Raw genomic sequence first — 22,207 nt, 5'->3', positions numbered from 1 at the left:
TCTTTTTCAATTTTCATCATGTTAGATGTTTCTCAGGTTCATTGACACCTTTGTTCCCTGTGTTGGTATTTCCAGTTCTTAGTATTATTGCTATTATTTGTTTAGTATTATTCTTAGTTTTCAGTATCTGTAGGTTTATTTCTGGGGTTCTTTAACATTGCTCTTTGGAAAAACATAATAAACCTTTGTGATTTGTGTAACTAAAAAATCTTTTTTGTGTGGAGTAACTATACTAGTTATGTTAATTAAGGCTTCTGATATTTGTTTCTGCTCATGTACAACAAGGCTTTGTTTTCTTTTAGCCATCATGAAGTGGGATGTGATATTTGAATACCACCATCTCGATAAAACCAGCAGCACTGTTTTTGTTTCAAGCACGGTCCAAAAACCCTTCACTCTAATACAATTATTGTGTCTGTTCCTATACCAGTACTGAGTGGTATTTGCTCTTTTATTGTTACAGAAGACTTTTAGACTTTTAGACTTAGATCTTCTGGCAAATGGGTTTATAATTTGGCTTGTACTTTTTAACTGTAATAAATATTGTGTAAGTAATAATTTGTATTTTTTTTTTATTTTAAGTTTTTCTTTATTTTTTTTTTAAAGTTACAAATTTTCTGTTCTTCATTTTATCTTAGGGAAATGCTCTCTACTTTTCCAATCTACATTTTTTCTCATTTCTCAAAACATAGTCATAATTCCACACTGTGAAAAAAAATTGTTTTTCCTTTTTAAAATATGTTACAGAAAAACAACCAGGACGAATTCTTGAAATTATAGATCATCAATTCCTTGCCTTTTCTATGCAGTTTCCCAGAATTACAAAGACTATGGATTCTGACATCCTTCCAGTTCTGTGACCCACCTCTTTTTCCAAACAACTTTTTCCCCTTCCCCCATGCCTGCAGGCTTGTTCCTCTTCATTAACATATTCGAACTTAATCTCTTCCATCTGGCAGCCCATCCTTTGGGCTGCAGTCTGAGGATCTTTTATGGACATGTGCACTGCTACTCTCCGCTGTTTATAGTTGCCTCTAGTTGCTGTAGCTGTAGGTGACATAGAGCAAACTGTATTTGTACATGAACAGGGACTGGATTTCACAGCCACGGATGCTGACTGCCCACAGGGTGGACAAAGGCTTCCTGTTTAGGACAGCTAATACTCATAAGTAAGAGAAAAAACCCTTCCCATATAATTCTTCGGAGGTGTGGCTGAAGGAGTTAATAGAAAATGCTTTCAAAAGTTGTCTTTAAAAAATCTGAGCTATAGAGATGTTGTGAAAAGGCAGGGAGGACTTTGCTGTTCACGAAGGCTTGATATTCCTCTGAATTGTTTTGGTGGAGGGGCTGCACAATTTCTCCTCCAAGAGTGTAATAGATTGGGCTACCTGAAATACCTGGGTCCTGAAATACCTGAGTCACTCTCAACAACCTTTGTCTCCAAATATATGGAGGGGGTGTGCGGTATAGTAGCAAAGAGTATTATACAGAATTCTGGACAGTTCTGAATTTTAGAGCGACCTGCCCTTGGGAGACTGCAAAGCTGTTTGCTATAACTCATCAAAGTCCACATTGGCTATCTAGGGTAGCATAAAACCACTTTGCCTTTCCATCGCATGCTGGCCTTCAGTAAGATAAAATACTGTTTAAAGTACAAGAATGTACACAGCAAGCTGCTAAGTAGGCACCAGTGATGACATTGAAATAGAATTTGCAGTTCTTCAATATTTGTAGTAAAACAGGGCTTGTTCCATTAAAACATGTACATTCTGTGTCTGTATTAATTATAAGAAATACTGCACATCTGAAATTTGGGATTAAGTTTGGAATATGCACACCACCCCAAATAAATTTTTTCATTGTTGGTAACCTTGTATCACTACTTTCATACCAGCCCTGGCATGAAAGGATGATAAAGGCTTATATTGGATCATATTACAGTTTGTAAGGAAATTATCTTGACAGTTAAACTCACGGTGTGGACTTCTTTGGTTTTTAGGGTGCATTTTAAATAACTGTTGAGTTAAAACGATACAGATACATTTCTTTATTGAAGCATGTAAGAGTAACTCATGAATGATACTTTGAAAATAAAATTCATTACAATATGCCTAACATGCACTTTTTCATTCAAACAAGCCTGATTCAAAATGTCACTTAACTGGTATAAGATATGGGGGAATGAGAAATTGAATGTAATCTACCTGACTGTGGAAATAAGGATTACTAATAATATAAATTATTAAGAAAAGTAAAGCTTATTGAAGTATTGTACTTGTTGCAGAAATAAATTGCTGAAATGACTTGATTTCATCAAGTCACTTCTAGGAAAAATGGGTTGTAGCAGAAAGAGACATGGATGATTTGCAGGCACACTCTCTTTTAGGACTGACTTGTGCCTAGTACAATGTTAGAAAATGTAGTTCTGCTTGATTTAGAGCTACCTAACAGCTACCTAAATTCCTGAAAAAATCTTAAAGCCTGAATAATATCCACAGGATTAGAATTTAAGTATTTCTAGGATTTCCTATAATCTAGGACTAGACAACTTAATACTGATTCAGTCCATAGCTCTGGATTTTAAAGCAGGTTAAATTCTTAGTTTTAGGCTGGAGCTTGTGGCCACAATCTTTTACTTACTAGTATTTTTAATCTAATTTAAAGATGTAATAATATAACTTTTTAGGAAAATCCCACAAATTTGTCTGTCTATAATGCAAGTGATGAAACTCAACTTTCCGTAAGTGTAGTCACCAGCTTTTCAGACATCTGTTTTCTTACTAACAGAGGGTAGGAGAAAAAGTCTTGTTATTAAAGATGTTGCTCAAAGAGGTCAAGAGCAAATCTGAGAGTAAGATTCAGAAACCTTTTCTTTAGGATTCAGATACCATCTCCCAGTATCCGGAAGTATATAATAACGTTGTGGGATAGATTCCTGTAGAAAACTCTGGGAAGAAACTTCAGTTGTCTTTTAAAAAGCCATATAATTTGTGATTAGGAATAAAGTTTGTGTTCTATTATTTCAAATTTTTTATTTCGCACCATTATTATGTATTTCAGACTTCGATCCCTGATGAACTTGTAACCGTTTTTTGGATCCCCAAAAATAGACTTTATCATCCGACAATTTCATCACTTCTTTACTTAGCACTTCATTAAAATAGTGACTGATTAATGAAATTAATGGATTACCAGGTTAAACACAGAACAAATTAAAAATGTAATTTTTTTTAGTATTTGAATATTTCTTAGTTTCATAAAAAGTTTTTAATTCTTACATAGTTGTGTCATTCTTATCAACCTAACAGTCTTTTTTTATTATTATTGTGGAGACAAATGCTATTCTGAGAACTCTTGTGTTTCAAAGAGTTTTCATTAATATCTTTACTCCTGTTCCATCATTACTTAGTCTTAGATGGAAGTAAAATAGGAAAGTTTCTTTCCTTTCAAAAAAATCACTACGATAAAAAGCCTTTAGAATTATCTTTGATAGCATCAGTTTAGAACATAGACTAGGAGCGCACAAAAAGACTTTAATGTTTGTCTTTTAAACCATGGGGCAGTTGTCTGCCCATTTTTGCATTCATATTACATAAGGGTCAAGGGGATTTAGCAGTCACAATAAAATTATTCAGTGCTCAGTGTAGGAGGAGAAATGATGGACTGATACTTCAAGCTAACGCAACATCTGTGAGCAAAAACTGTATCAAAGTACAAAATCAAAGTAGGCTATTTTACTTAGCAAAAGATAATTGGCACTCAAGATAGCAAGATATTTCTGTCTCATAGCATGAAGGCCAGGCCATTAATGCTGCATCTTCCCACTGTGGGAGCTCAGAGTCACTGCCTCATCTTTACACAAGGTGCTCTGAACTCCTGTTGGTGAGGAAGCAGCTCCCACTGAACTCTTGAAGTTGCTTTCTCACTGCTTGTAAATAAATAACAATGCCTGTTCTGCAAGGCCACAGTGAGGACCTTCATGCAGACTCAAGCACGTAGTGAAAATTTCATTCAGAATGAAAAAAAAAAATCAGTGACTAAAAATGATGGTGTGCTGATTCTGAAAATTTGTAAGTGGCTAGATGGTATGCTGCCACATCCACTGCCCTCATGCTCTGCCCTCCAGAACTGATCCGGGGCTCACGACAGCAGTTAGTAAAGTTGGACAAGAACTCATGCAAGCATGAAAAAAGTAGCTAAGTGGACTGTAAAAAATCAAAATATCTGTTCTACTTTAGCATATTTCTACATTTCTTCTGGAAATGGCTACCAGCCCATAGCTTCTCAAAGTGAAGGCAATACAGAAAACAGTGGCTGAACTAACACCTAGAAAAATCCAGCAGAGGTGTAGCCCGTACTCATGCGCTGAAAACTTTTTTTGGTTTTTTGGTTGGTTGTTTTTTGGTTTTTCATCTGCATTTTGTCCACACATCTCCATAATTCTGCAGATAGATTGAAAATGACTGGTTTAAAGCAGTGGTTTCCTAATTATGGTCTGCAAGGTCATGATCTGCAGAATCATTTCAAGTATATAGTGTGTTCAGTTGCAAGTCTGATGATAAGGATACATCCACAAACACTTCGGGTATTTGATAGTGAGCCAAAAAGTTTTTAAAATGTTGGCTTAAAATACAGCTTTGCCAGAATATCCCACAGCATACTTACAAAATTGATATGGGAGATGTTTGTGTTTGTGAGGTCAAGAAGTCTGAAAGTAGAGCTGGTCATTTCTTTTAGAACCAAAGTTGAATACCAGATGATTATATATGTGTATATTTTGACTTGAATATAGATTAACAATGGCTTATATCATTCTACAGAACTTTAATACTGCTTTTGAATGTAAAAAGGCAATGTAACGCAAAGATGGCCATGGTTGTTAATGGCTTGTATTAGCTGGAAGCTATAAAATCATCCTAGTACTCTGTTAGTGCTGGAATAATAATTTACCAAGACAATTACCACATGGTGGAATTTTTTTGCTGCTCTAATTCAGTGTTATTAATAATGAATAAAATTGCAATTTTCTCAGGTTGCTAGGGGCAGTGGGGAATTATTTCAATGAATATTTCAGCACATTAGTTTAATCATAGTTCCACAAAATTCAAGTGAGCAATATTTTATACTTCTAAGTTCAGTCTGCTAAGGGACCATAGTCATTAAATTGTAAACTATTTGCACTGAGGTCCATTCTATGATTTACAAGCCTTGTTAAAAACACTGTAAAAGAAAGCAAGCTGTGCCATTAATACTTGTAATTTGATGCTGCATTTGTTAATGGGCTCAGTGTGATTAATGTTTTTAGCAGCAGGCAGAACATTCTGAGACAGGCAGTACTGAGGTTTATAATACATAAATGCATGTAAAGAAACATTAGAATTTTGTAAGTTTTAGTATATGTTTTTACAAGACTGTATTCCTGAAATAGAAAAGCAGCAGTGAAACTATACTATAATGTATGTAAATACAGTTCAAGCTGTGGTAGGTGCTGATGTGTATGTTCTTTATTTTGTAGCCAACTGCATGACTTCTGGCGCTTGGATTACTGGGAAGATGATTTGCGCCGGCGGAGGCGATTTGTTCGCAATGCTTTTGGGTCTACTCATTCTGATGCTCTCCTAAAGGCTGCTGTGGAATATGGTCAGTACTAACTCCTGCTTAAATATGTAGCTTACGATGTTTTCTGGATGTCCCTGAATCCCTGAGAATAGTGTCCCTCATTTTCTAAAGACAGTGCTGAGAATTCCTAGGACAACGTATTCTTATGAAAGGAATTCTTTCAATTCTTACACTTTAATGAACCAGAAGACTTGAGCTTGTGGGCTGTTAAATTCTCTGATCCCCAAGGGATTCACATTATACCTCTCTAGCATTCCCAGACACTAATTTTGAGACACTGGTAAAAGTAACTGAACTTGTCTCTCCGGAGTGACAGAATGAAACTGTTAGGCCATCAAACTAATGTGTCGTAATAGTTCCATTGGAGACCTTTCATGAACGAGGAATTAACTTTTAAAAAATACCAGAAGTTTTATCCTGGCATGCATAACTTCAACCAAAAGTATTTTTTTCTGCAAATCACAACATACATAAGAACTTGTTTAAAATAATTATTTTAAGGATACTTGTGATTTGAATAGTGAACTGACTACATAGCAGCTTCAGTCTAGGAACTTAAGGATTAGCTGAAGTTTGATTTTCATGGAGAGGTAGCCAGAGTATAAAAGAGGAAGGAGGAACATGCTTACAAATTCCCTTATATCATCTAAAAGTTTCATATGTGTAGTGACTTCTGTACAGTAGACTGAACCTGAGTACTCTAAAGTCTAAAGCAAATTGATTTCTCAGGTTTAAGCTAGGGTACCTCTCTCCTATATCAAAGGCAGGAATTTTTTAAAGAATATTAGGATGTTTTTCTGTCTTTTTTTTAATCTGTAGTACTGAAAAAAAAAAAAAACTGGGATTTTTTAGCATTTAGGAGTAAAAAATGGAAGTAATTACACACAAAGCAAGTTGAACCTTCCAGCTGATGTGTAGCCAAAGGTGAATGTTGCCGTAAGTTGTGAATATGATAGATATAAAGCTGTGTGACCCACACATTTCACCAGCTTTGCAGGTTGTTGAAGCAAATAGCTGAGATTCAAACAAGGTTAGACATATAAATGAATATCCGTGTGTGCAGTTATACTAGCTAGTGTAATTTAATACTTAAACGTGAAGGCTATCATGTGCAGGACTTCAGGTTATAAGGTGTTTGTAAGTTGGGTTAAGGAAGGTATTTCCCCCAGTAGTATATAGTATTGCATATTTGACAAAGGGTTATTTTCTCCACATTCTTCCAAAACATCAAAATGGAGATCTTACAAGAAGCAGATGCAACACTGTGCTAATTGCTGTGTCGCTTTTGTAAGGCAAATAATCATCAAAACCTCAGGCTTTATGCATTGTGCAGGCATGAGTACCCTTAAAAAATATTCTTATTGATTAATAGTTTTAATTTTGGATATTAAACTAGCATTAAAGCAGGAAGAAATCTGATTTATAAACTATTACAAAGTTTTAAGCCTTGATATTATCCTGTTTTTAAAATAACATGAGCTTTCTGTTTACTTAGAAGGACTTTGTTTCATGCCTTTATGGCAGGAATGTTGCATCTTTGGGATAAGATTGTACTCAGAGAATGCTGGAAATGGTTTGGGGTTTTTTTTATGAGAACTATAATACAAGTTGCACTTAAACAATTTCAGCATGTTGCAAAGATTGCCTCCATTTATGCGGCTCCTGTGTGCTAGCATTTTAGTGCAGGTGACAGCTGCCTGGTAGTAGAGCTGCAAGAAGCTACAACCAAAAGATCCAGAAAAACAGAAGTAGTTCTAGTTTCATATTGGACTGTTTCTCTATAATTTCATGCTACTCGCCTGCTAGCACATTCAATATACAGGAAAATTAAAGCTCAGATATTTTGGTAAGCATCAAACTTACTGGTTGCATAAAAATCACAATAGACTGAATTAAAGAATTCAGAATTAAAATAAATAATTCTAACTTTTCACATATATATTAGAATTAATATATGGAATTTTAAAACAGCATGCATTAAAGTTATAATTCATGGGTTCTATCTAGATGTACTTACTTTTCAGAGGCTTAAGCCTTTGGATTAGAATACTGAAACTTTTAGCTGACCTTTCGCTGTAAGAAAACATCCTTAACACTGATGTTATTTTTATGCCTCTTGGTGTTACTAATGAGTTGAATAATTTATGAGGTTGTCATGTGAAAAGGATTTGGTGCAGTTTGATGTACTTTTAGCCTCTGGTGTTGGAATGTGATTAATAAAGAGCTGGAGGCAGATTTTTTCCATAGGGCTTAACTTTCATTGTATTTTTTTTTTATTAGCTTTGTTTTGATAATTTTGTTTGGAACAGTTTGATAGTAAAATGCCCCTAGCTTCCAAAACTAAGCATGATATCACACTACAGAAAGAATTTAAAGCATTTAAAAAAAATCATACTGCATAGTTTTCCAGTAACAGATATTTTTTCCTGACCTCAGATACTTTGTGAGAAATAAACTATTCATCAAAGCAAAATTTGTTGGGCTTTTGTTATATTAATAACAATTTTACATCTTGACTGATACCTCTAGCACAAGTAGAGCTATTTTGAGCATCAGTAAAATAGTGGGAACATCTTACAAGTTTTTGTTATCTACATTGACTGTCAGTTATCATTTAGGATTTTGTGCATAAATATGGCAGTGGAGGAATGTTTAGTCAAAGCCTAAGTCAGCAAGCTCTTCAGTGTCTGCGATCAAAGGCATCAACTTAAATAGGTCTGATCAGGCATTGCAGAAGAGGGCAGGCAGTTTCAGCTGAGCAAAAATCACAGAGCAAAGATGACAAAATTAATCAGTCATTTCTTTGGCAGTAAATAATAAGATATGCTGAGGATTGCAGATGAGAGAATTTCCAGATTCCTTGGAGATGTGTCTGCTTAACACCCGATTTATCTAAGCTTGTGCAGCCATCAAGATATGACCTTGATAAATAAAAAAGTGCTCTACAGCTACTCTGGTATTAAATCAGAGTTGATGGTGAATGTATGGATACTGTATTATCTAATACTTGCAGTCATCAAGGAATAGAAGAGTCTTGGAAATGAAAACTATGTCTTTGATCTATATGTTTGTTTTAGAGAAGTAACAACAAATGCTAAATTCTACCTTGAAGAGCTAAAAAAAAAAGAAGTGTTAATTTTAGCTGATAAGTGACTTCTTCCTGTAGGAAACATATGTTATCTACTACTGGGAAATAGTGTTCTCTCAAAAAATTTCTGCTACAAGGCAAGTGGGTGAAGCTTCTATTTAACTACACTCTGTTAGTCAGCCGTTGTATGCGTGTTCAGATGTCTGGTTTTGATGAAGTATAATATGCATACATATATATATACATGTGTGCATATATATACACACATATATATGTTCAAAGTACCTGGTAAGTAAAAAATATCGCAATGAGAAATTATAACATATTTCTATGGCTATATACAACCATGTGAAAATTATAGCTTATTCCTATGGCTACATACTTAGCTGTCCTTTGAGCCTGTAGGTGTGTCAGGGTCATAGCAGCATTTACAAGAGATGGACTGGCAAATTTTTCCCTTTGGACTAGTCTCCTCTATTTCTAAGTTTTTTATATTAGGCATTGGATTTGTTTGTAATCTGTTAAAATGGCTTTCATATCTGGATTTAAAATTCAAGCATAATTATTTCAGCATTGTATCTGCTGTGCCCTTTTGTTTCAGTTAAATTCTTACTTGAATAGAAATATAAATTAATTTCTCCCTTTCGTGCAGATGAAGGGATACTACTTACTGCAGTACCAAAATGTAAGCTCTAATGGGATTTTGAAGTACCTGGAAACTTTTAGCAGTTTTAATTTTATAGCGTCAATGGATTTTAAACAGTTCTTTTTTTTTAAGTTTAGATGGAGTTTCAATGTAATTGATTAAATTGTAGGCTAAAAAGAAAGGAAGAAAAAAAAAAGATTGTATAAAAGTTTATAAACTCTGCTTCTCCAGATCTTACTACCAATAAATGCATGAAATATGCAGATATGACCCAATTCGCGGTGATTCTGTACATGTGGTGAAAGAACTGTCTCTTCCAGTTAATCACCTTAACAGTTTACAGTCATTGGAGATTAGTATAGATGAAACACTACTGTACCACCCTGCCAGTGAGACAAAATACTGCTCCACAAAGGTCATCTTAAGAGCAAAATAGTTAATTTATTAAGCTTTGGTCCTTCAGTCTTTAAAGACTGTGGTCCACAAACCATTTGCACACAGAGGGGGTCCAAGAAAGGCCACATTTTCTAGTCTGCACTAGAGGAAATGGACATGAATAACTCAGTGCCCATGTTCTAAACATATATATGTAAGCTGGTCAAATATTTCTAGTGTCTGTGCTTAGAACATTTGGCCTGTTAAGCCAATTATCATGACAGATCCTGAATGCTTAGAATGAAAAAGAAAAGAAAAAAAGAAAAGCCTTCATAATGTAATATGTAATACGTTCAGGTTTTGAAACAAAGCTAAAGATATGTCTTATATGTGCAATATTGCAATTGCTTTTGAACTTGCATATTTTAAGTTACTCATTCCATTATGTACTTGGGCATCTAATTAGCAACCTTATTTCACAAGTGCTTCTAGCTGACTGTATATGGCTCTTTCTTGTCGTTAGTGCTCTAAGTTTCAGCAAATGCTGCATGTGCTCATCATCAGAAACATGGTTTCATTATACAAACAGAATTTAAAAGTATCAGGTTTTGAAATCTGAAATGTTCAAATCTGAAACCTATTTCCATGAAAAAGTTGGATTTTGGTAGCCTTTCAAAGAATTGCACGCAGGATTCCTTCAGGCTGCTGAAGGACTTACATTCCCAGAACATTTAGCTTCAGGCAAGCACTACCTTAAAAGAAAGGCCATATGGGTTCCCTGCTATGAAACTGGGAGACTGAAATTCATGAGAACCTGTACTCTAACCAGAGACTGTCTTCAGAACAGGGATTCTGGGTGTCCCATGGACCCTAAGGGATGATTAAATTTTTGACGGTCCACAATGTTAAAGAAAAATGTACCAAGATGAACTTTCAGTAACTTGTAGCTCTAGAGCAAGCTCTCAGTGCTGAGAGGTCCAGAGAAGTTATTTCCACAGCTCCTGACTGCCATCTCCTGAAGTGCTGGGCTCCCTGCCTTCTGCGGTCAGTGTCAGAACAAGGTAGAAGGAGGAGAGTCCAGGAAACCTGGTGAGAAGCTGGTTTTATTTGGCATGTGCCAAATGTTGTTCCAGAAAGCTAAGTCAGTGTTTTTACAAACAAATTACCTTGACATTTTCAGGTGATAAGACATACAAAGAAATAAAAATGTCCCATGAACTGGAGTTGCTTAATTTCATCCTGTCCAGAAGCTTTACTGTAAAATCCAATGACTTATTCTAGGAAGTCTGAATGCCCACCTGAAAGCTAGTCTTCATTTCCAGATACCCTGCATTTTGGGTTCTACACTTTGATATATTAGGTTGTTGACACTAATGACATTGCTAACAACCTAGACATGTCTTTTGTTGGTGAAAATACCACCGTTGTTTACAGTAAATTCAAGACTGTCTATCAAAGCTGCTGTAGACATTGTATATATCTAAAAACATTAATTTACTTTTTCTCATCTTCATAAAAACCTCTGACTTCATTATCTTCACCCTATCTTTTGTCTGTACTTATTGAAAGTGCCTTCCATGTTTCCAGAACAGTTTCAACAACACTAATTTCAGAACTAGCTTTAAGAAAGCAGTATTTTTTCAGTAACTAATGCAAAACTGAAAGCAAATTGAAGACAACTGATACTGGATCATCACTTACCAGAGTTTTGCTAGCAGGCCCACTAGATGCATAAAACCCAGCTACTTTTCTGGGTGTATCTGCGATGAGAGCATTCTATATATACCATGTAAGAGATTAAAGACCAAATTATGCTTTCAGTTTTGTCTATGAAATATCTCATTCTATACTATATCTATATGAACAGCTTTGCTGTCAGGGTTGAATTTGTAGACCTTTTTCTAGGCTTCTTTCACATTTACTTTTACTTCTAAACTGATCCAGCTATTCCTTAGATCTTCTTTGCTTAGCCCAGGGGGAGAAGGCTCAAGGGGGCTGTATTGTTATGTATAAATACCTGTTGGAAGAGAATGAAGAAGATGGCGTCAGACTCTTTTCAGTGGTGCCCAGTGACAGGACAAGAGGCAACAGGCACAAACTGAAATAGAGAACATTCTTTTTAAACATAAGTAAAAACTTTTTTTTTTTACTGTCATAGTGGTCAAAATATGAAACAGGTTGTCCAGAGAAGTTGTGTAGTCTCCGTCTTTGGAAATACTGAAAACCCAGCTTGCCAAGGTCCTGGGCAGCTGGCTTTAACTGATCCCTCTCTGGGCAGAGGATTGGACTAGAAAATCTCCAGAGGTGCCTTCCAGCCTTAAGGATTCTCATAATGGAGCCAGAGCTTAAAGTAGATGGTTGCCAAAACTTAGTCTTCAGTAACATTATTAAAACCCTAGGTACCTCAATGCTCAAGACAGATCTTATGTAATTTCTTATGGACTTAAAAACAAAACAGAGCAGAAATATTTGATTGATACTAGAAATGCAATACTCAACAAGAAGTTACTTTAATCTTCATAAAACTTTTTGAGGAAACAGAGTTACATATCACAGAATTATAGAGTGGTTGAGGTTGGAAGCACCAACAAGCTCAAGCAAGGTGACCTAGAGCAGGTTGCCCAGGACCATCTCCAGACAGCTTTTGAATATTTCCAAGGATGGAGACTCCAAGGCCTCCCCAGGCAACCTGTGCCAGTGGTCAGTCACCATCAGAGTCAAAAAGTGTTTCCTAATGTTTAGAGGGGACCTCCTCTGTTCAACTTGTGCCCATTGCCTCATGTCCCGTCACTGAAAAGAGCCTGGCTCTGTCCTCTTTACACCCTCCCTTCAAGTACTCATGCACATTGATAAGATCCCCCGAGCCTTCTCTTGTCTAGGCTGAACAGCCCCAGCTCTCTCAGCCTCTCCTCATATGAGAGATGCTTCAGTCCCTTAATAATCTTTGTGGCCCTTAGATTCTCTCCAGTATGTCCATGTACTGGGGGGCCCAGAACTGGACATAGCACTCCAGGTGTGGCCTCACCAGCACTGAGTAGAGGGGAAGGATCACCTCCCTTGACCTGCTGGCAATATTTTACCTAATGCAGCCCAGAATACCATTACCTTTGCATCAGGGGCACATTGCTGGCTCATGTTCAGCTTGGTGTCCACCAGGACCCCCAGCAGAGCTGCTTTCCAGCTGGGGCGCCCCCAGTATATACTGGTTCCTCAGGTTGTTCCTCCCCAGGTGCAGGATTTTGCAGTTCCCCTTGTTGAACTTCATGGTGTTCCTGTCAGCCCATTCCTCCAGCCTGTCAATGTATCTCTGGATGGTGACATGACCCTCTGGCATATCAGCCACTCCTCCCAGTTTGGTGTCATATGCAAACTTGCTGAGGGTACTCTCTGCCCCATCATCCAGATCATTATGGATCATCATAAAACACTTCTAATATCAATTTGCTCATGGACAGGATAATATTTATTATTACTGAAATTGGGTTTTTTGTGACTACATGAGCCACAAAAATGTTTATCATAGGTTGGGGTTTTTTTTACTTAGTTAATGCACTATCCTGAAAATTAGTAAAACACAGAATATCGTGAAATACATTGCTCTGGGGAAATGCAGATGATGACCTTCTCTAAGATAACTTCCCAAACTAATTTTTATTTAAGTAATTTCTTAAGTATGAATATAGAAGAGAAATCAAAGAACAAAAGCCCTTGCCTTAAAAAGAGACCCTGTTCCCTCACCTCATTCATGCACACTAAATTTTAGTCTGCCCGTAAACACAAGTTGACAGTTGACAGTGAGCAGTTTTAAGAAATAGCGTCCACTCTATGGACAGAAAACACGTGTATATTAATTGATGTTCAGTGGTGAGCATTTTAAGAATACGTGTGCGGTCATTAAATTAATCCATAACAATGCTTCCATGTGTTGTCAAGTAAGTCCTTTGTTCTTTAGTCTAAATGTGATCTTTGTTCATTAGTCTAAATGCGATCATGCTGCCATGTGAGACAAGCGTGTAAACCATTCTGCTTCACTTGTAGCACCTCAAATAATACTCCTATTACACAACATCCTTTCAGTGTATGAACTAACTTCCACATCTGATTGCGAAATCTCCAATGTACTATGAATGAGTTTACATCCAAGTTGTGTGCCTGAAGGAGTCACAAAAATCTGTGTATTTTTTTAAGCATAGCAATTTAAGATTTGCATCTACAACCTTGTAATTGCAGCCCAACAGTGCCATCCACTGCTTCTCCAAATAAAATTCAAAATATTTCATCCTCATAGGATTTGGGGGGAAAATATGTTATGATAATCATTGTCTTCTTAATATATTACATGGTAATCGTCAGATACAAATGAAAATTAAATTAGTTTAAAGAAATTCGAGGAGTAAGAGCTTACATTACATGTTACTAGAAGAATCTGCAAAGCAAAATCCTAATTGTGAGAATTATTAAATCTAAAATACTAGATTTAACTTGGTCTTCTTTCTAGCACTTTTTATCCCCCCCCCAAAAATCATAAGTATATCCTTATTAAATATATCTATTATTATGATGATCCTCGTTCTTATAACCCACTGTAGTGCAATGAAAGACACCTTCAAGGTGTAAACTGTAATGGAATTTACTTCGGTAGAGTACTGAATGCTATTGTGCTGAATTGTATTGAACATTCAGTGTCTGAGCTTCTGCCATCTGACTTGTAAACGAGTTGCAATTGCATCCTAACGATCCTTTGCAGTCTCTAAATATCTGCTCCCTGTTAAATGGTATTTCTAGCATACAAATTTTCATAGCAGCTTTATAAAAAGTTTTAAGTACAGATTCATTAGTCCTTTTTTTTCTAATGATTTCCTCAAATCTTGAATGTCAGTATCTTTATCTTGCCTCTAATTCAAGCTTTTCACAGATCCAAATAGGATATGAAAATATTTTTCCCCTCAAAACCTGAAAATCTCTGTTGGGTTTCAAATACCTTTCCTCTGAGATTTTCAGGTTATCTGGCATGACCTGGATTTTAGCTGCTATTACAGGTCTGAGCTAATAGATTCTACTGTAGAACTTTCTGGCTTTTTACCAAGAGTTAACATAACTACTTCTGTTTCTTGCTTCTTCATCTGAAAGCGTATGACTCCGGAATGTTCTTGAAGTAATCAAATTGGCCTGCAAAACCATTCCTAAGACCTAAAAATCGCAACCGTTGCCAGTCTTAGAATTCTAGCTGCATTTTTCTCTCTTCCACTGTTACATTTTCGTGTGAAAAGGATACAGATATCTGTCTGTTCTGCCAAATGGAAGTCATTTACTTAGCATGGTTTTGTAAATTACTATGATACAAAATGTTTTCAAACCCACGTGAAGGGTGTATTTGTTCTACTAATTCAGTTCTATCGCTAATTGACTAAGAAATAGAAGTTATTGACCTATGTGTATTCAGTGCATCTCATAGAAACATTTTGGAAGAACATTCTGTCAATGAAAGGCTAATCATAGTCCTTCAGGACAGCTTTCTCAGCTGGGTGAATGTAGCTCTTAAGACTTGGTTTTTACCATGTGCTTTTCTTACCTTCTAGTTTCTATGCTTTAAGACTCCATATTAAGGAGTAATAGCACTTTAAATCTTCTTTGGGTATAGTTAAAAGCACAAAATATTCCAGTTTCAAATTTTCTCCACTCTTCCTATTCTTCATATCTTGACTGCAGGACTCCTTTCTCCACTTTGTATATGAGTAAGTAGGAATATGTATTATTTGTTAAGGGAAAAAGGTGTTTAATAACACCAACAAACAAGTAAACAAGCCAAAGCTGGACCAAATGGGTCTAAAAATGCAAGATAAAATTCCACTTCTGCCTGTACGGAGGAAGGTGTTTTCTGAAGACCTGGCTAGGACAGCCTGCTGAGCGCTTTGCTGGAATGGAGGGCTGTTATTTCAGCGCTGCTGCAACCATTGCAGCCTAGAATTAGGAGATCACAGATTTAAAGATTTATAGATTTAAAAAGCTTTTACTCTCCCACTCTTTCTGACAGCCAGTAGGAGGCATGACAGGCTTTCAGGCAATGGGCTCAGGTTTCTGAGAGCCTCTGGGCTACTTGCAGGGTAAAGACGGATTAAGTTGACAGAGGCAGATTGTGGGAATCTCTTTGGTATAGGTGATTCCTTGTCTTTCACAAAACAAACAGAATCGCTATGTATAGATTATAAAAAATAAAGGAATTAATTTTCAGAGACGGTATATCTTTTAACACACCAAAGCATTTCTACTCATCTTTTTACATTGCACTGTTTTGCATGTATCACAGAAAGTGTATTTCTGTTATATCACATTAAAATTATCATAGGCGTTTTACGCAAATCGTAAGATTTGTACACAAGAAACAAAGACTTATGTATATGCTCACTGGCTATTCCATGTCTGTACAAGTACAGCAAGTTCTTTAATACCGCTTATTTTATGTGTTACTCATTTTATAGTGTTAGCTTTGAAACACACACAAAAAGTACCAGTGTAGTGAAACAAACTGGAAGATTTTATGAGTATGCATTGTGCAAGGTACAGGCAGAGGTGCAGAAACACCTAGTGAAAGCACTACTAAAAGTCAAATACATTTTACAGAAAAGTTCTCAAATATACCACTACCCAGCATGACAAGGAAGACACCTTGTTAGGAATTCTATCAGCCAGCATATTATGCATGTTTCCAGTTGCATACTTAATTTTGGTTTTCACGGCATGTATGCTACATGACTTTTTTCTTATCCTTATTGTATGCTTAGAAAGTGTATCTATCTCCCAGTGTGCTTGTGTAAAGCCCTGAACATCCTATACAATGGCTATATTTTCCCAGCTGAAAAGACTCTGCATAACACTTGAAGAGTGCTTTATGGGTGTCTCTTTTGCCATATAGCATAAGTCATTCAATCTCATGCCTTCAGAAAAGCTGATCATGTTGTCTAAATAGCATCTCAGGTCCAATCTGAATGGAAAATAGTATTGACAGTGCTTGCAAAGTTAACATAAATGTAGCAATTTTGCAAGTATCCCTGCAGTTGCATGGAAGGTTTGCACTCTCTTGCGATCTTTGTGAAGCAGAATGAAAAATGCCACAGACATCACGCAGCAGCTTAATGGAAGGTGAAATAAAATACTGCTCTCCTGTTTTCTTTACTGCCAACTGCTGCTAAGATTTCTGTGAGTTAGCTCTCCTTAATACACACACAGGCTTTCTACCTGGGACGGTGATTACCATTCACCTATTTCAGCAACAATATAATTAAAATCTTGGAGATGATCTCATTGAGCTGTTTTAGTAATAGACCCTCAGATTCTGCTTTATCTCAGTGATACCTTGTGTACTGCTACTGTTTCACTTTTCATCTTCTAGGCTGTATGAAACAAATATGGTTTATTACTGCAGCTATTTTTGTTTAAAAAAAAAAAAGGAGTAAAATTCTGGCCCAAATCACAAAGAGCAAAGCTTTGATTTTAATGTGATAAATAATTACGGTTTAGGTTCAGAAACTAGGAGCTTATGTTTTTACAACAGCCTGGCCCAAACTGAAGTCTGCTGCTCCTAGAGCATAGTCCCTCAGCAGAGCTAAGAGTTAAACAAATATCCCCGCTTTAGGGCCACACTGCTGTCTCACAAATGTGTACATCCTGTGGGTGCTGCCCTTTGTCTGGTGTTGCTATAGGCATTGATCTACACAGAAATAGAAACAGTTCCTCCCACCAGTTACTGTTGCTGCTGAAGTGAAAATGATGTATGCCAGTTCTAAGGATGTGGTGATCTATGTGAGGATGAAATGAAATTTGCACAGAAGAAAAAAACAAAAACCAAAAAAAACAGGGCAGCACACTGAACCAGTTGCAGTTGCACAGTAAAAGACAATGTAATGGAGAGTATATCTAGATATTCCAACAACATTATTGTATTGACAAATTCATTAGTCCTATAGAACAGGGACAGTCCTTTTAAGAAACAGTTAGAGGAGACATTATGTCATGTGTAGGAGATTTTGCCTGTGTAAAGACTGCATGAGATGTTCCTTATGCAGATGTTCCTTAAAGAGCAGAATTTCATTTGAAAAAGATTACCATTCCAGAAAGCAAAAATCTTTTCAGACATGTTGACAAATGGGTTTTTTGAAGCACTGATCGTGAGTTGTTGAGGCTTTCTTCTCTAAGTAGTCTTGATACAAATTAAAAGACTTACCTAACTACTGGAATTACGATAGCTACTATAAAATATTTTTAAACTTACTTTCTACACCTTCATTCTCTACACTAGAGAATGATTTTTTTAGCTGTTGTATTATGTCTCTATGCAGTGCCTGTTTCGAGACAGCTGATCTTGTTTGGATCTGATAGCAACAACTTAAGTGGTGAGGGACCAAGTTGCCTTCTACAGCCGTAATCACCCATGCTTTAGCCACAGGGAGGGAGAATTCAAAAATTAGAAGACAGACCTCAATATTTCAGCTATATCTTTCTTTTTAAAAATATTGGGGTTTGGACCAGTCTCATGGTTTGAAGGCTCTGATTTTTAAATATTAAGTAAGGTTTAGAAATGTATGGGAGGTAAGAACATGTTTCTCGCACACCAGTGCGTTACCATTGGGCTGCTAGCATACACCAAGTGTTTGTATTTCTAAAGAGCACTTCAGTTCTTCCCAAGGCTTTATCATTATTCGCCTTTTCAATTAGAATTTTTTGTGAGCAGGAGGCAAAATTGAGGCTAGCATATGTGGGTGCAATGCCTCAGTGTGGGGAGTGCCTCTTTAGAAGTCCGACAACTTTGGTCCTGGCTTTAGGCTCTGCAAGCAGAAAGAGTCAGAACATGGCTTTTCCTGCAGAATGTGTGCTTGGGTTAGGTTAGAAATTCTGAACTCAAAACTAGTCTAAAACTTTCAAGACAAAATCCAGACCTGGATGTTGAGACGTGACATATTCTTCGCTTATATGCTATCTTAAAAAACATTTTATCAGGTTCTATTTCAAAAGCATAAATGCCTTGTTTAGCAGAATTATTTCATTATTGTGTCATACATATTTAAATTCAATCACCGTTTGCTTCTTACCTTATTAATTACATTTTTCTATTGAAATAGTTTGATTATCCTCTTCAGTGGCCTGTCTTAAGAAACCTTTGCTTACATGTGAATATTTTGAATTAAGGATAAATGAAATTCCTTTTTGCTGTCAAAACCAAATTGTGAAAATGCATTGCATGGCTTTGAAAATCAGTACACTCTATTAGCAGACCTGTCAATATAAAAAGTGCATTCCATTTCCACCTCTTGCTCTAATAACCTTTTCTGTGTTACTCAGAGGCAGTTCACATAATCAGAGTATATTGTCAGCTTACTGGAGTTGGGGAAGCATGAAATGAAAATCGCGTTAATATTGATCCAATTCTCTTACTTGCAAGTGTCCTTGATGTCCTTTCCGCTGAGCAATAACTGTTGGTGTGATGTAGTTATTTTCCTCTCAGCTATTACTGTACTTCTGTAAAATGGCTGGAAACACAGTTAGGAAAATTTTATTGCTCTTAATTATTTTTCTCATGTATCATCTTTGCCTGTTTAAGTGATCTGCAGCATATCAGAAAAATTCAGGTTTTTTCTGCAATTTATCAAACTACAGTATACACCAAGAGGCTGCATTTCAAACTGACAGGGATTTGTAAAGGTCATCAGTCATGAAATATGAATCCATTCTTGTGTGTACAAGTTACAGTGGCAAACTACATCTTAATCCAAATACAAACATTTGACTGTTTTAAGTTCCCATTAGAAGGACTTCTTCTGGTTCCAGTCAGAATGAAGACTGCCTTTCTGCAGCCAGAAAATGCCTTGTAACGTTTGCTGGACTGGGTATACCCGGCTCTGTCACCCACTGGCTCTTTACGATCAGTGCTGAATCAGTGCAGGATCCTTTCTCACATGCTCAGACCACCTGAAATCTCAAATAAATATAATGATAATATTGGCTACTTCTTAAAATTTATTTCATAACCACTCAGAACCTGAGTTTTCCTAGCTATAAACAACAAAAATAACGAGTGTCCAACATGGTAACTTCATCTTTATTTTGTGTTGGACCTTTTATATGAATATACAACACTCTGACTTTAACTACAAGTATTTCTTGTTTAAAAGCCCTCAACCTCATCTGAGAAAGCTGTTCATTTTGGCTTTGCCCACATTCTCAGTCTCCTTTTTGGTATAGTTTGCATCCGACTCATTTTTACAATGCAAAACATCTGAGAATTTTTAAGAGGAAAATGTATACAACAGTAAAGTATTTATTTACAAATGACTCGCATAAAGAAGGTAATTTGGTCAGATATTAGGTATAAAAATTGGAGAAAAATGTCCAGCATGCCTATGAGTAAATTTTCAGGTATTTATCTATTATAGAAAACAAAAATGTCATTTGGTTTTACTTTTGGTGGAAGTAGTTTCTGATACAAATGTATGCAATTTTTAATTTCTACACAATTTTCATAGTTTTTCTCCCTTGTTTCTTCAAAGATCCTTAATAATGAAAATATGATTTAGATTCCTCTGGCTTCTATTAAATCTATTAAAACCAGCCTTCCTTTAATAACAGTCACTTCTCTGATTCTCTGGGGAAACTAAATTATATGCCAGTCAAAGCTGCCAGCTCCAGAAACACATTGCAATTTAAATAACAACTCCAGCAGACACAGGTGGGGACAGTTCATCATGATATGCCAGCACTGGTCTGCTACTCGAAACCAGAAGGCCAGGCTCTTGCGCGGACCCGGGGATACCTGGCGCACGTTTCCCGTGGAGCGGACGCAGTCCTGGGAGGGCTGGCTCTGTAGCCGTTCAGAAAGATATTCGGCTGGGGTGGAGTGGTCACCATGTCGATGATTTAATCTTACTGGGTTTTGTTGAGGTCAGTTTACAGACTCCCAAGCAGCTGCTGTCCATAACTGTGACCACTGCGAGGGTCCTGGTGCCTAATCAAGTTAGTAAAGATTAGCATTGAAGGCAGTTTAAGCTGTTAGAATATATAAAGCAGGAAGGTGATCTTGTGAAACTTTTTAGTAAGTATTTTCAACTCTTAATAATGTTGAATGAACAAAAAAAAGTAGATAAAAGCGTTGCATTTTAATTCTGTGCACACATGAGCTTGATTCTTCCTGTAAAAGTTACAGTTTTTATAAGAAACAAAAAAAAAATCTCTTCCAAGAAAAAGCTTAGCTCTTTGAAATTCTGTTCATAAATTCTATTTCACCTGTGATATCATTTCACCATTCACATCATGGCCTATCAGGTAGCCTCTTGTGAGGAACTAATTCTGAATTCCTTTATTTAATAAAATATTAAAAACTACCTTAGGTGATTAAAATTCGGCAACAAAAGCAGCATTCTACAGGGCAGTACATAGCGGTGGTCTGTAAGGAGAAAAAGAAACTTTACCCTTAAAAGTTTCTGAGGAGAGCTAATAAGCTTCACAAAAACTGTACTTTAGCTGCTATAAAAAAAGAGTTTTTAATTAAATGCAGCATTTTACTGTAAAGAGAACAGACTTTACTTATGTCAAAACGCTCCTTTAGAAGCCACATAAAACTGTAAAAGACAATATATGAAAAAGCTTTCTTATAGAAAAGAAGAACACCATCCCATGAAGCAGATTTCCAGATGTTTGGAAACATTAGAATTTCCTGTCAGTATATTTAGGTAACATTAAAATGAGGTTAACTTTCCATTCTGCCATCTCTCTTCAAAGATCAAAGAGCGCTCACTGCATAAATTGCCTTATCGGTAATTCGTTGAAGTAAACTATGGAAACAACTTTATAAGAAGCAGTAGTCTGCTTTTGTTGGTTGCAGTATGACCAAGGAAACTGTTCTTAAAATTAGACATATTTTTACCTCATTTTATACTAAATACAAAGAGAAAAATTTAAAGCACTATATTTGAATATATAATAAATGGATAAAAGTAAAGATAGAACTGAAAACTCCCTTCCTGTGTTCAACTAAATCACAGCAATTAGTGTAATGTCTAATAAAATAAGTGTGCATAAACCTAAAGGTAATCAACAATATGTTATGTTTGTATCGCTAAGCTCAAAATTTTAGTTAGAGACAGTTTTGTGGGTTTGGACATTCACAGTACCGTTGAAATTTAGGTTGCATCCCTAGAACCTGTTGTGACCTACAGAACCCAACAAGGAATTTATTGATTTAGCTGAAAACAGAGAGGCAAAAATTCAGATGTTACAGTAACCCCCCCCCCAAAAAAAAAATTGTTTAAATATTGCCTGTATTAAAAACTTCTAGAGGCCATAGCTGCAAAATAACATGAGATTCTCCTGTTCTTTGGGAATTATTAGGTATTTGTGGGGGTTTTGGTATGGGGTCTTTTTGACTGCTGAATAATTTCTGTTTAAGGAAAAGTAATGCTACTGGAAGACAGGTTAGTAAATTCTTGGCA

At 36.3% G+C, this 22,207-nt stretch overlaps 1 protein-coding gene across 1 annotated transcript in view; it reads left to right on the top strand.

Moving 5' to 3' along the window:
- The window catches only part of NBEA (neurobeachin), a 513,899-nt gene that overhangs the window by 315,360 nt on the left and 176,332 nt on the right, over positions 1 to 22,207 (top strand). Inside the window, 1 exon segment of the mRNA XM_035900172.1 lies at positions 5,516 to 5,640. Within this exon segment, the coding sequence (XP_035756065.1) occupies positions 5,516 to 5,640 (125 nt within the window).

Source organism: Egretta garzetta, unplaced genomic scaffold, assembly GCF_000687185.1.
Source record: "Egretta garzetta isolate BGI_Z169 unplaced genomic scaffold, ASM68718v1 scaffold40, whole genome shotgun sequence".
Lineage (NCBI taxonomy): Eukaryota > Metazoa > Chordata > Aves > Pelecaniformes > Ardeidae > Egretta > Egretta garzetta.
Note: the sequence above shows the minus strand (reverse complement) of the source record. Positions and strands in the feature narration are given on the sequence as shown.